At 41.7% G+C, this 14706-nt stretch overlaps 1 protein-coding gene across 2 annotated transcripts; it reads right to left on the reverse strand.

The window, feature by feature from the left end:
- Nucleotides 1–2519: 2519 nt before the first annotated feature.
- On the reverse strand, nt 2520–13301 carry DOHH (deoxyhypusine hydroxylase). 2 transcript variants are annotated; one of them, XM_082275687.1, is made up of 4 exons: nt 13151–13301; nt 9813–9889; nt 4423–4660; nt 2520–2883 (listed from the first exon to the last, which is right to left on the reverse strand). In XM_082275687.1, the coding sequence occupies exons 1-4, from the start codon at nt 13284–13286 to the stop codon at nt 2567–2569; spliced, it is 768 nt and encodes a 255-aa protein (XP_082131813.1). In that variant the 5' UTR covers nt 13287–13301; the 3' UTR covers nt 2520–2566. The 2 variants fall into 2 exon arrangements, with proteins under 2 accessions (XP_082131813.1, XP_082131812.1); XM_082275686.1 differs by having other exon boundaries at nt 2521–2883; nt 13010–13301.
- Between the last annotated feature and the right edge of the window lie 1405 nt (nt 13302–14706).

Here is a 14706-nt window from a genome sequence, read left to right on the forward strand (position 1 = left end):
TTTTAGGATGTCTTGAAAGGACACATGCATGGGAAACATTTTTGAAGTCTTAGGGTCGCTAAGGGATCCCAGACATGTTACAGCACTAATAAAGCTTTTCTTCCATTTTTAAAGGGGCCGTGCACACACTGCATCAATAAGATAAAATAGCTTCTCTAAACCTGGGCGCTATGGCGGATGCCTACAACTCCTCAGCAGCAATATCAGTCAAATATTTTAAAACTCTTTGCCAGATAGAGCCTCTGCAGCAAAAGGCTTAGAGGCAACTAAAGCTGCTGATAGATTAGATAAGGTTTCTGAAAGGGAACATGTTGAAGTTCAAATACAGCCTCAGCAGCCAGCCAGCCAGCAAAGTTGCCATTTGGTCCTTTCAATGCTAAATAACTGCAGTTTTCCCTCCTGGGATGGCCACAAGGTTGATTAGCCAGACAGTGCTAAGGCAGACTCTGAGGAATGTAGAGAACCCTAGCAGGAGACAACATTCCAAGTCCTTGAGAGGGAGCACTGCAGCCCATACAGGAACTGTTGGGTTTGGGATCCAATACATTGCACTGCTTGGCAGGGACAGCTTTATTCAGAATACAGGCCAAAACCCTTGGTACACAAACTTGTTTCTAATATTAGGAGAGTTTAAAAAAAGAAGCCAGAGGTGACCCCGTCATGGCAGCAGGACTAAACTAGGTGGAACCACAATCACTTGCAATTAGTGTAGTGGAGGCAAGGTGATTCCTAATGCTTAATGACAGGAACAATGTGCTACACTGCACTTGTCTGCTCACATTGCTGCTACTGCAGCAATGTGGCTCGTTATCGTCCAGCGACGTAGACCTACGTCGCTGGACTCCTCCCCCTGTAGGCAGCACTCGTGCGCTCCCGCTGTTTTCAGTCACAGCGGGAGTCAGGCCAGGGGAGGAACGGCGGTGATGACCGCTGCTCTTCCCCGATCGTCGGGGAATCAAGTGTGGAGATCCGGCCGCTTGTGTAAACAGAACGGGTGGATCTCCTAAGTGACAGACAGGGTCAGATTGCAGGGTTCGGCATAGCTGAACATGCGATCTGTCCCTGACTCACTCAGTCAACTCCCCCCACACATGTTAGTAAGCACCAGGCATACATTAACCCCTCCCTCTCTAAATAAAATTAACCCCTTCCCTGCCAGTGTCATTTTTACAGTAACAGTGCATATATAGTACTGATTACTGTAGTAATGTCACTGGTACCCCCCAAAGTGTCAAAAATATCAGTCAAGGGTCCGATCTGTCCGCCACAATGTCGCAGTCCCGCAAAAAAAAAAAAAAAAAAAAAAAAAAAATCACAGATCGCCGCCATTACTCGTAAAAAAACAAAAACAAAAAAAAAAAGACATAAATCTTTCCCTTCGTAAACGCAATAACTTTTGCGCAAACCAATCAAAATACGCTTATTGTGATTTTTTTTTTTTACCAAACATAGGTAGCAGAAAACAAAATTGGCCAAAAATTTAAAAAAAATTAGATTTTTAATTTTTTTTGGGGGGAATTTCATATAAAAAAAAAACGTTAAAAATATTGTTATTTTTTCAAAATAAACTTTTTTTTTTTTTGTTTACAGCGCAAAAAGTAAAAATCGCACAGGTGATCAAAAGAAAGCTCTGTTTGTGGGAAAAAAGGACGTAAATTTCGTTTGGGTACGGCGTTGCACGACCACGCAATTGTCAGTTAAAGTCGCACAGCGCCGAATCGCAAAAAGTGGCCTGGACGTAAGACAGCAAAATCCTCCGGTGGTAAACTGGTTAAAACTCTCTGTGGAAGCCAAATGTACAAGAGGGAAAGGATTGTTGCGCCTTGGTCCAAAAAAAACACAAAAGGGGAAGGTAGCTCCCTAGTGTTCTTTTCATAAATGAGACTTTAGAGTCCAGGTTACTCCAGAATCTGTGTCACAGCTCTACAACTAGAAAGCATTTCACAGCTAACAGTACACAAAGGTAGAAGAACCCTAGTGCTTAAAGGTCACATTTCAAGTGGGTTCTGGGCATACGGCGGCAGGATCCAAAGCTTTAGCTCAAGATAAACATATTCTCTTGCACAAAGAGACAAGCTCAAGGGGTGTGCACTGAAGTCTTGTTTTGAAATAAAATACAGAAAAAATAGCTAGTTCATCTTTCTAGTACACCAGGCAAGCGGGGAGTAGAAGAGGTAATACCGGGCTGGCCACTTTTTTTGTTGGTGAAAATCCTCCAGTAAGCAGCAATATAACCCAAATGTCTGAATCTTTTGTCCTTCAATGTTAAAGAAGAAAATACTATTTAAAAATGCAACAAAATGAGAGATTATATATATATATATTATATATATATATATATATATATATATATATATATATATATATATATATATAGGATGAACTATGATAATATCAAACTGTATGCTGAGAATTCATGTTTCCTATATCTCTGTGAAATGAAGTATCCTGCCAGTATTCTTTTTTTCCACAAATAGCTGTAAGATTTTCTAAAATTTAATATGATAAAAGCAAAGCAGCATTGCACCCTTATGAAAAAAAAAAAAAAAGTTTAAATTAAAATTACTTAGGTCAATTCCGGGATTTGGTTTTCACTGTATGCATACTGAAAGTCTCCGCTGTTCTCGTAGTTGTACATATCTAAAGCCACCTCACAACTCTCTCTCACCACTTGCTCCACATCATCTATATGCTCCCTAAGTGCTTTCAAACAGTCTTCTCGTGCAATGGAGCCCAAAGCTTCAGCACACTCATGGCGCACCATAGGATTCTCTTCCATCAGATTCAATGCTGCTGCAAGCCCTGGAACTGCAGCTTCATGCTGCATTTGACCCAAAACATATCCGATTTCATGGCGGAACAGAGAGCTACCACACTTCAAGCCTAAACGGGAGGGGGAAAAAAAAAAAATGAAGATCAAGTCACTCAATATTTCTCCTATGATAAAGAAAACTTCAGTAAGTTTTGGTCTTGCAGTGTACAGGCTTAGAAACTCATTTTTACATATTCATTTATATAAAATTTTAATTGTGAATGTGTATTCTACGTCTGTGTATCAGCTAAACAAAAAAAAAAAAAAAAAAAACACACAACAGGAGTGCAAGAAAACAAAATAAAAATACAATTTTGAGATAGCTTAGTATTTGCAATATATTAAAAACATCAGTTGTAGAAGTATTAGATCTGCATTAAACATGAGCAATCTCGAAAAAAAAAAAAAAACCCCATAAAACAACTTTTCTTCAACTAGATCATTTAGAGTACAAGTACACTGGCTTGGAGGTAGAACAAACCATCAAGCAAACTGAATGCAAATCAAAATGGAGTACTTAAAGTGGAGTTCCACCCTAAATTTATACTTACCTCCATCTTCTCGCTCCGGATCATCTGAAAAACAAATGGATAATCGCAATTTTTTTTTTTTTTTTACTTACCTCGTAGAGAAAATATACTTACCTTACTTCCTTCTTCCTCCCCTCAGCGGCAACGGCGATTCGACACTTCCTGGCTTTTGCAATGATTCCTGGGAGCTGAACGTCATCGCTCCCAGGAATCAATTCGCCTGCACCGGCCCCAACGCCATATCCGGTGCGCGTCATTCCCTTTTAAACAGCTTCTGGGCATGCCCAGAAGCTGTGGAGGGATGACGCGCGCGCACCGAAGTGACGGCGGGGCCGGTGAAGTGCATCGTGGGACTGAAGAAGAAGGAAGAGGACGCAGAAGAGGATCGCGCTGGCTTCAAGCTGCCCACACCTGAGATGGCAGCGCTGGACAATACATTTTCAAAGTAAGTATTTTTCCTAAAAGGTAAGTGCAACCCAGGACGGATCAGAGGCTAGCCATTGTGGAATGTACTAGCCCTGACTGTCCCGGGGTTATTTTTATTAAAAAAACTATTCCCAGGGTGGAACTCCGCGTTAAGGACATAGGTAAAGAGAGTTGGGGCTTACAAATATGCCTTGCAGAGAACTAGAGGCGAGAGGGACAACAGGAAGGAAGACATCAATCTTGAGTTACAGAGTCTATCCCATTGTTTAGGGTAACCCACAAGCTTAAAAAAAAAATAAAAAAAAAAAAAAAAACAAAAAAAAACACAAATACACACCTCTACTGCCAAATTATTTTTATGATGCAAGATCATGGTACAAACATTATCATTCTGAGAGCATAAAGAGAATACAGGGTTTGGGGGAAGTTATACACGTAAAGAATGGGTGACTTCACACCACTGCAAACTTGCACTCTCTATAACGTAGACGGCTGTCCATAGAACAAACTCACATTCCAGAAAGAAAGCTATAGGGGAAAAGGCAGCCATAATTCTGTCCTGACTATGAGAGTCAAAAAGGAAAAGGAAAGAAATGGGGCAAAGACAGTGGGAGGAACTGTAATAAAGAGGATAACAAAAACACTAAAACTTACCATCTGTCAAAGCCAGGACTGCCTCCTGACCACCAATATTGCGAAGTGCAAACATTGCACGATACCGTTCAAAGAGTGGCAATGTGTCATTCAAAAGTGCATCACGTAAAGAAGCAATATCTCTTTCTGTAGAGGGTGGTGCAGGGTCTACTGAAAGGTAAGGATTATCGTCAGGAGTATTGGGATGGTCTTGAAGCCACTCTATTCTGCGTATGGCCAGTTGACATGTTTCTGCTACCTGGAGAGCAAAACAAAATTATATTCACCTGTAAAATGACACACTGACAGGCAGTATAAATGAGGAGCCAAGTGGCTAAATGAGGAACAGGAACAAAAAAAATTCCCTTTATCAGCAATTCCTGATAGTTTTTTTACCTGTTAGTTTCCAGTTATATTTTGTGCATTTAGGCTTAGCTCACACCAGATATACTTATCTTTACAATGATATTCAGTGATCGCAATTGAAAGAAGAAATACATGATTTGGGAGACAGAGCAAACCATATCAAGGGAAAAATGGGTGAATGTACATCTACTCACAATGTTCTAGTAGGTTCACACAATGGCCGATGTGAAGAGATTAGAGTACATAATAAACCCAACATTTCATATTCCTGATATGCTTCTGCTGTACCATGTACTTGTATGAAAAAGTATCCTGTTCTCTTTGAATTGCTTCTTTTGTGTGAAATTCCTGGGGTTCCTGCCAGTCCCCTTGCTTTCCTATTAAAAACTGACCACACTAAGCAAAAGAACACACTGTAGTTAGTCCTCTAGCTGTCCTGGGAAAATCAACCTGCTCTCCTCCAAGGATCAAACTTTTCCTGATATGCCCCCTGCACAGCCATTCACTGGGAAGGTCAGTGTGTTGTTGCAAACAGGGAATATGTGATCACTAATAAAAAATTTTATATAATATTTATACCTCTTTATAATAGGCCACTGCACTATATCTTTGCTCTGTCTATTTTTTTAGAGCAATTCAAACCTTGCAGTCTTCGCATTCTAAATCCAATTATAGTGTACTTTTATGAAATGAAGGAAATTTACCTCAATTCAGTTTTCAGAGGAAAAACATCTTTTGACAGCCTGTTTATGAAGTAGGAGATGTTTTTCCTCTGAAAACAGCCGAGAGGGTCAAGATCCTTGCCCAAATTCTTTCCACCAGACTCAATCAGGTGATCCTTTCTCAGATACATGAACACCAGTCAGGCTTAATTGCCTGGTAGAAATATCTTCAACCTGAAAAGACTGTTTATAATTCTCCAGACTTAGCAATACAGGCTCAAGACTTGTTGTTCCCTTGGACACAGCCAAGGCATTTGATTCAGTTGAGTGGTGCTTCTTATGGGTTCGGCCCCAAGTTTATAAAATGAGTACAACTGTTATACCAGGCCCCAGTGGCCAGGGTGATGGCAAATGGTTGGACATCTGAGTCGTTTCCCCCCTCACCAAGGATTAGCCTTGTTCCCTTTGCTGTACGCTCTGGCTGCTGAACCACTAGCGGTGGCTATAAGTTCACACCCTGATGTCTCTGGTTTGCGTTTAGACTCCCTGACAGAAAAGATAAGTATGTATGTAGACAATTGTTATACCTTGCAGACTCTGGTATAACCTTGTCAATGGCTTTGACCCTCATAGAACAATTTGGACTCTTCTCAGGCCTAAAAATTATTTGGGATAAGTCCCAAATACTCCCTGTAGACATCTTCCCACTACCATAAAATGAAGCTAATATCCCTTTACAGAGGGTCAATCTAATTAAATACCCTGGAGTTCAAGCCACCAGCTCCACAGCAGAATGTATTCCCAACAATATACAACCCCTTTTTGACATGATAAAGGCCAAAATTCAAATATGGGCCGCATAAACCTTATAAAAATTGTACTTTTACCCAAGATACTTTATATCCTTTGTACTCACCAGTATATTTACCTCTAAAATACTTCAAATCTATGGAATCTTTGCTCAAGCCATTTATATGGGGCACCAACAGACACAAATTGCCTTGGAGGAAGCTAAAAAAAAAACCCCACCGATCTTAGAGGTGCTGCTCTTCCAGTTTTCAAAATATATTTCTTAGCAGCTCAGCTATCCTAGCTCATTCACACTTATAAAACCGACAGGTCTAGATTCCTAACCTTATGCCCCAAATGGTCATATTCAGCAGCAGACCCTCTGTGTGCTATAACTAGGGATGCACCGAAATGAAAATTCTGGGCCGAAACCAAAAATGCAGGATGCCCTTGGCCGAAAACCGAAAATGACTTTTTCCCCAAAAAAAAAAAAAAAAAAAAAAAAAAGCAGCATGAGGGGGTTAATGTATTGCCACTGATGCATTAGTGACCGACCAGTGGCAGTTAATTAACCCCTTTGTGCTGCATTAGTGCAACCAGTATCAGTGTTAATTAACACTGGTTGCACTGATACTGGTTGCACTAATGCAGCACAAAGGGGTTAATTAACTGCCACTGGTCGGTCACTAATGCATCAGTGACCAGCAGTGGCAATACATTAACCCCCTCATGCTGCATAATACTAATACCATTGGTAAGCTGCCTCAGCTCCCCCCCCCCCCCACTGCCTCAGCGTCCCCCTCGGCAGTACACCCTCCCCCCCTCTGGCTCAGCATCCCTCCCCATCACAACGATGCAATCTCCTTACTGTCACTCTGCTGAGTGCTCCTCCAGTGTCCTTCATTCAAAAGAAGCGCCCCTGGCCGGTGGCCCGCCTCCCGGTGATGTCACTACTACGATCTGTGTATGAATGAAGTGACACACCGGGCGGGAGGGCGGGCGAGCGGCCGCTAATAGATATAACTATGTGAGACTTCACTTCCCTGTCAGCGGGACTGTGTGTGAATGAACTGACCTGACACCGGGCGGGGGGAGCGGCCGCTAATAGCTGTAACTATGTGAGCCTTCACCTCCCTGTCAGCGGAGATACATGCCTGACAGGGAAGTGAAGGTTCACATAGTTACAGCTATTAGCCGTTTATTCGGCTGCCAATAGCGCCAATTTAAGAAAAATGAAAAAAAAAAAAAAAAAAAAGCAGATTTCAGCATTTTAAAAATGAAGTGCAGTGGAGAGGTCTGGGGTCTTTTAAAGGAGTACCTGTCACTGCCTATTACTGTTACAAGGGATATTTACATTCCTTGTGACAGCAATAAAAGTAATCAGATTTTTTTTCTAAAAGTGTTAAAAATAAAAAATGTAAAAATAAATAGGGAAAAAAAAAACATTTTTAAAGCGCCCTGTCCCCGTGAGCTCGCGCACGAAAGAAAAACGTATACGCAAGCCACGCCCACAAATGAAATCGGTGTACAAATCACATGTGAGGTATGGCCGTGATCACGAGAGCACCAAGACCTCCTCTAACTCTAAACTGGCAACCGCTAAAATTTTTTAAAGCACATCCGATGTAGATTTTGTACTGTAGCTGTCGCCATTTCAGAGTGTGCGCAATTAGCCTCAATATAGGTGCAAGTATTCGCATATGCACATTGTTTGAAGATCACAGAATCAATACTTCAATATGGCCTTGTGATGATTATTGCGGTCTTACTACTTATTTATGGATAGCCCGACTGCTCTGCCCATGAGCCTGCTCTGTTTGCTATAATTCAATCCGCATTGGGAAATATTGGTGTGTCTTGGTCTCTCTGGCCCTGAGGAAGCCTTGTGCGAAACGCATCAGCTTGCTGGAGATCCTATCACTATCTTCTGATACCAAGTATCGGCATTCCCATATGGGAATATATTTCTACATATGCGTTTCTATTTTGTTTTATATGGGAATAATCCCTAATGATGTATACTTTTTATCTAATTATATACAATAAAGGTATATTTTAGACATATTGTGTGACATATGTGATCCTCCTCCTCCCACTGGCCTTGAAAGCCCCATCTTTTTCTCATATTTGTGTATAGGCATCTATTTACTTGGTGTGACATTATCTTTCACAATATACAAACAATTTGGCTAACTTCACTGTTTAGTATTTTTTAAATGCAGTGAAATGTATTTTTTCCCCAAAAAATTGCATTTGAAAGACCGCTGCGCACATACCGCATGACCAAAAATATTGCAAGGACTGCCATTTTATGCTCCTGAGTCTTTGGTAAAAAAAAAAAAAAAAAATATAGATAGATAGATAGATAGATAGATAGATAGATAGATAGATAGATAGATATCTCTATCCATCTGTGTGTATGTTTGGGGGGGTTGCAAAAAATAGTGATTTTAACTTGTCAGAAATAGGCTTGGTCCTTAAAGCGGAGTTCCACCCAAAAGTGGAACTTCCACTCATTTGCTTCCTCCCCCCCTCCGGTGTCACATTTGGCACCTTTCGGGGGGAGGGCAGGAGGCCGTTTTTGACAGGTAACCTTCCCCACTTCTGGGAGACGGCACCACGGCGCTGTCCCTCGGAAGTTTGACCCCCTCCTCCTTCCCCTGCTGCCAAGCCAATCCGAATGCCCAGCACGCTTGCGCAGTAGGGACCCACCCGTGAAGCCGCAAGGCTTCACTGCTGGGTACCCTTACAAGCAATGGCAGCGGAAGCCCCCGACAGCCGATGGAAACATCGGCTGTGGTGCCAACATCGCTGGACTCTAGGACAGGTAAGTGTCCTAATATTAAAAGTCAGCAGCTACAGTATGTGTAGCTGCTGACTTAATTTTTGGAGGGGGAGGCTGGAACACTGCTTTAAGTGGTTAATTTGCATTTTTTTAATACGCACATTGTGGTGCATTCTTTAACCACTTAAGGAGGACGTCCCCTTCCGCTCTATAACAACGGCTCAGCGGCTGCTGAGCCGCATCGGTTATCATCAGAAAGCCAACCGCTGGCTCTAGCTGCAGGCATCACCCCGATGCAATCATTTCCTCAAGCCGACTTAAAGGTACGTCGGTTTGCCGGAAATGGTTTATTGTGTATTTTGGCCCAGATTCCTTTTTTTCTGGTGGCCCATATGGGGAGTGAAATTTGGGCTCTTTTTTAAATGCACATTTTGGCACTTTTGATACACATTTTGGTGATTTTTCAATGTACATTTTTGGCAGTTATTTTAACACGTATTTTGGCAAAACATGCATCAGCTAGCTGGTTTGGGGTGCCATCAACATGCAGGTCTTTCCGGAATGTGCACAAAAATGCAGGTTTTCTGCAGATTCCTGAAATGCAAACGTGGGAATGGGGTGTTAAGAGCCAAAAAGTGCTATAGAAAAAAAAAAGTGTGTTAAAATGCATGTTAACCATAACAAAATGCGAGTTGGGTTAAAAAAAAAATCTACACATAAATACGCAATAAAAAAGGCGACATTTTAGAAAAATATACAGTATTACAAATGTCAGTTTTGTACTGTGACTTTCTGAAAAGGACAGTTACCTCAATAACCGGATCTTTGCTATAATCATGAAGAAGTTCAAGAATTTCAGGATCTCCAATAGCACCTAAAGCTTCTCCTAGTAAGCAAAAGGCAGAAAAAAAAAATTATTACATTTCTGACAATTTCTATGATGGCTAAAATAAGCAATAATTGGGATGATTTATAAAAGTGGAAGCAAGGGGTGTGTTGTCAAAGGCAAGCAAGCGATCAGGTGTCTACGTTTTATATAATGGCTGTAAAGGACATATGCTGATAGACGATGATACCGATGTTGCTGAATGATTTACTAATTAGAATTTAAAAAAATAATAAAAATTGGAATGACCTAAGCATTCTTCAGAGCTAAATTGTATCTAAACAAAAGAATAAAAATAGTGCAGCCCAGCTTGCCAGACCTTAGATTTCTGCAGTTACATTTCATCTGAACAAGCATTGAGAGAGTTCACAGCTATGGGTATCTAGGACTAACAAGCTGGCAATTTTTTGATATTACATGACCAACAAACAGAACGCATAGGCAACAGCCGGGGCCCCCATGCTTATGAGTTCTATATGCTGCTGGACTTCTTTGCTTGAATCTTTTATTAAACTATACTGCAGCACTGTCCTGCATTGTTTGCTCCGTGTGTGAGCTTTGCAGCCAAACTCCCATTCAATGTGTGGACCAGCTTTATGTTACATCCCTGCTGACTGAGAAGGAAAGAGCGGCTGTAAGAGATTAGTGTGCTTTGATGTACACTTATATTTCTGGTAAGTGTGCAATTCACTTACTGATGTGTGACCACGCACCAGATTATTGGTGGTGGAAGATATTCTATTTAGCAGTTGTTTCCTCATTCTCTTAATAGACATGTATGGCCATTTGCTCTGCATCTCTTTATGAACACCATGGTGAGTTTTGAGAAGCACAGCACTGCATTTGTTACTGCGTGAATACATGACACTGCACTAATTTATCGCATTTGAATTTTAAGAACGATTGTATATTTTGTCAACATTTGTTACACGCCATTTACAATTTTTATTGCACAAATACATTAACATACTGAGAAGAGCTGCACGATTAATTGTTAAAAAAAAATTAAATAAAATCTCTCTCGATTTAACCCCCCCCCACAATCTTAAACCGCCATTTCCATGATTCAGTGCAGAGCCGTTCTCTGCTTACGCTGAGAGCTGCCCAAAAAAAGGCAGCCTGTAAAGTTGATCATAACATTGCTCAGCGATGAGATAAAATGAAACATTGTACCATTCAGTTCTTTTAGATCAAAGGGATAAACTTCCATCTGTAAGTGAGGGCAGTTAACCACTTAAGCCCCAGCCCTATTTCGGACACTTTTTGTTTACAAGTTAAAATTAGTATTTTTTCCTAGAAAACTACTTAGAACCCCCAAACATTATTTATATTTTTTAGCAAAGATTCTGGAGAATAAAAAGATCGGTCATTGCAATATTTTTTGTCAGGCGGTATTTGCACAGCGGTCTTTAAAACGCCATTTTTTTGGGAAAAATTACGAAAAATCACATTTCACTGCATTTAAAAAAATTAAACAGTAAAGTTAGCCCATTTTTTTTTGTATATTGTGAAAGATGATGTCACGCCGAGTAAATAGATACCCAACATGTTATGGTTTAAAATTGCGCACACCCGTGGAATGGCGACAAACTACGGTCAATAGAAATCTCAATAGGCGATGCTTTAAAATTTAACGGTTACCAGTTTAGAGTTAGAGTGTAGCTCTTTTTTTTTTTTAATTATTGCTCAAGCTCTGGCGATCGCGGCGATGCCTCACATGTGTGGTTTGAACAGGGATTTCATTTGCGGCTCGACTTCAGTATACGTTTTCTTTCGTGCGCGAGCTAACGGTGACGGGGCGGCTAAAAGTTTGTTTTTTTTTTCCTATTACAAGTTTAAAAAAAAAAATAAAAAATCTGATCACTTTTATTGCTGTCACAAGGAATGTAAACATCCCTTGTGACAGCAATATGCAGTGACAGGTACTCTTTATGGAGGGATCGAGGGTCTAAGACCCTAGACCCCTCCACTACTCTTCCATGTATGCAAAACACCGAAAACTGCGTTTTTGCATACAGACGTTTTTTAAATTTGCGCCTTTTGCAGCAGAGTAACCCGGAAGTGACGTTATGGACGCCGCCTCCAGGTTACTTCATCGGAGACCCGATCGAAGCCGCTTTCGGTTTAGAGCGGGACTCCATCCAGCCGGTGGACGCACAGGAGGCCCGGGCAAAGTCAAGGAAGACAGCGGGGGGGGGGGGGTGGATGTCCCTTCCCGCTCACCCGGGTAATGATCGAGCAGCTCCCGAGCCGCATCGGTCATTACCGATGGAAAGCCGACCGTCGGCTCTAAACCACAGTACCGGGATGGTGTCTCTAGCTATAGGCATCACCCGGTATAACACTGCAAAGCTTGCCGACGTAACCCTACGTTACTTTGCAGTAAGTGTTTAAACCACCAAAAGACTAACCCATTTTCTGACATTTGTTGCTTGCAAGTTAAAATCAGTATATTTTTGCAAAAAAATTACTTAGAACTCCCAAACACACTATAATATATATATATATTTTTTTTTTTTTTTTTTTTTTTTTTAGCAGAGACCCTAGAGAATAAAGTGGCAGTTGTTGCAAAAATATTTTTGTCACACTGTTTTTGCGCTGCCAGCTTTTAAAAGCAATTTTTTGGGGAAAACACACTTCAAAAAAAAGAAGAAAAACAGTAAAGTTAACCCAATTTTTTTGTATAATGTGAAAGATCTTACACTGAGAATCATGATCTTTATTCTAAGCAAATTGTGATTCTCATTTTATCCAGAATATTGCAGCTCTAATACTAAAATAGAATCATTTTTAATATATTTTGAGGGCATAGGTATTTTATGGCCATGGTTATATGACTGTACAAAGCCAAATAATTGTGATAATACATGGGCAAACATAACATGAATGTGCAAGGTGATCAAATTAAGTAGCCAGAGTATTTTGCAAAAATATGGAAAATTCCCATCTACGTTTATCCATTACACCCTAATAACTACATAGAAAACCAACATGGCTCACAAAATGATCTAAAATGCACTTCGATAGAGATATAATATAGATACAACATATATTCTAATGAAAAAAAGTCTGGCCATGGTCTGTTAAACTGGTGTGCGTCCAGTAGGGGGCAGCTCTCACCTGCCTCATGACGCACCATGGGCTCTTGGCTCCGATCTCTCAGCACAGAGCAAAGTACGGGAAGCGCGCTCCGGTCCTTCATCTGCCCCAAGCAGTAAGCTAGCTCATGCTTCAGTAAGGCAGACTTATCGCTGAACCCACGGCCAATCCACTCCACGGCATTCGGGCCACCTATGTTACGAAGGGTGAACAGTGCCCGGAAGCGCTCGGGCAAGGGGCGGCTTGTGTCCACCAACACCCGACCCACGATGTCAGTATCTGCCTTACTGGGCGCCATGTTACAGGAAGAGCAGCGTGTTGATGACGTAACGTTAGGAAGAGGCGGGGCCAGGGGAGAGGTTGTGCGTACAGTTTTGGGAAAGCTTCACGCTTGTTGTAACGCATACGTTTTGTTTTAACCACTTCATCTCTAGAAGGTTTAACCCCCACCCATGACCAGGCCATTTGTTGCTGTTTAACACTACCCTACTTTAACTATTTAACACCGCTGTACCCAAATTAAATGTATTGAATTTTTATGTTAACAAATAGAGATTTTTTTGTTTGTGGTTTTGATCTGTTTTTTTTCTTTGTTAGGGTCCTTTCACGCGGGATTCTGCCCGGAGGACTCCTTTTTGCTCAGCAGGGATTGATCCGCTGATCCCTGCTGAGCTGATGACAGGTCCATCTCTTACTTTGCAGAGAGGGAGCTGTCAGATCCCCGCTCTCCTCTATGGGGAGATTAGATGAGAACGGACCGCATGTCCGTTTTTATCCAATCCAATCCTCCAGATGGATGGAAAATAAGGTTTCCATCCATCTGGATTTCACGGATCGGATAGCAGCGGGTGTTGGAGGACATGTCACAGCTGACATCCGCCGCTCCATAGGGGTGCATGGAGCATCCGATCCGGTCTGCCTGAAAAACTAACAGGAGGACCGGATCAGAAAGCCCGTGTGAAAGGGACCTTATAGAAATGAAAAAAGAACAAACATTTTGGAAAGCAATATTTTTTTAACCACTTTGAGACCGCTGTGACGTCCTGGGTTTTGAGTGGAGATATCTGAATGATGCCTGCAACTGCAGGCATCATTCAGATAAAACATTTTTAGCCGGTTATTCTGTTCACTAAAAGAACAATCATAGCCGTTCAGCCACTTGATTGTTCTTACAGGTGGCGGGAGGGGATATCACCCCTCCCCTGCTTCTACTGGCTTGCACGTGCGATTTGCAAGCCAAGGAAGGAATCCGCTGCTGGCGGAAGTACACCATAGACCAGGGATTCTCAAACTACAGCCCTGCAGCTGTTGCAGAACTACACATCCCATGAGGCATTGTAAAACTCTGACATTCACAGACATGACTAGGCATGATGGGAATTGTAGTTCCTGAATAACTGGAGGACCGTAGTTTGGGAATCCCTGCCATAGAGAATACTGAGGACCAGATGGTTCCTAGCAGTCTCTATGACTCTCGGAGGCCCGGGCACAATGGTATGACGTTACGCCCGGTGTTGTAAAATTTTGTCGGACCCGTGAAAAAATCGGACCTCGTTACTTCCGGTGACAGAGCATCACAAAACAGCTGATAGGAGTCGTCCGTGCGCATGCGCAGAAGACATTTTTCGAGGTTTGGAAAAATTATAACAGAGAGCGGACAGCTGATTGAGAGGAGGCGAGGCTGAGGTGCGACGGAGGACACCGCCGCGTCATCGAGA

The sequence above is a fragment of the Pelophylax lessonae genome (genome assembly GCF_965119305.1).
Source record: "Pelophylax lessonae genome assembly, chromosome: 1".
NCBI classification, from domain to species: Eukaryota; Metazoa; Chordata; class Amphibia; order Anura; family Ranidae; genus Pelophylax; species Pelophylax lessonae.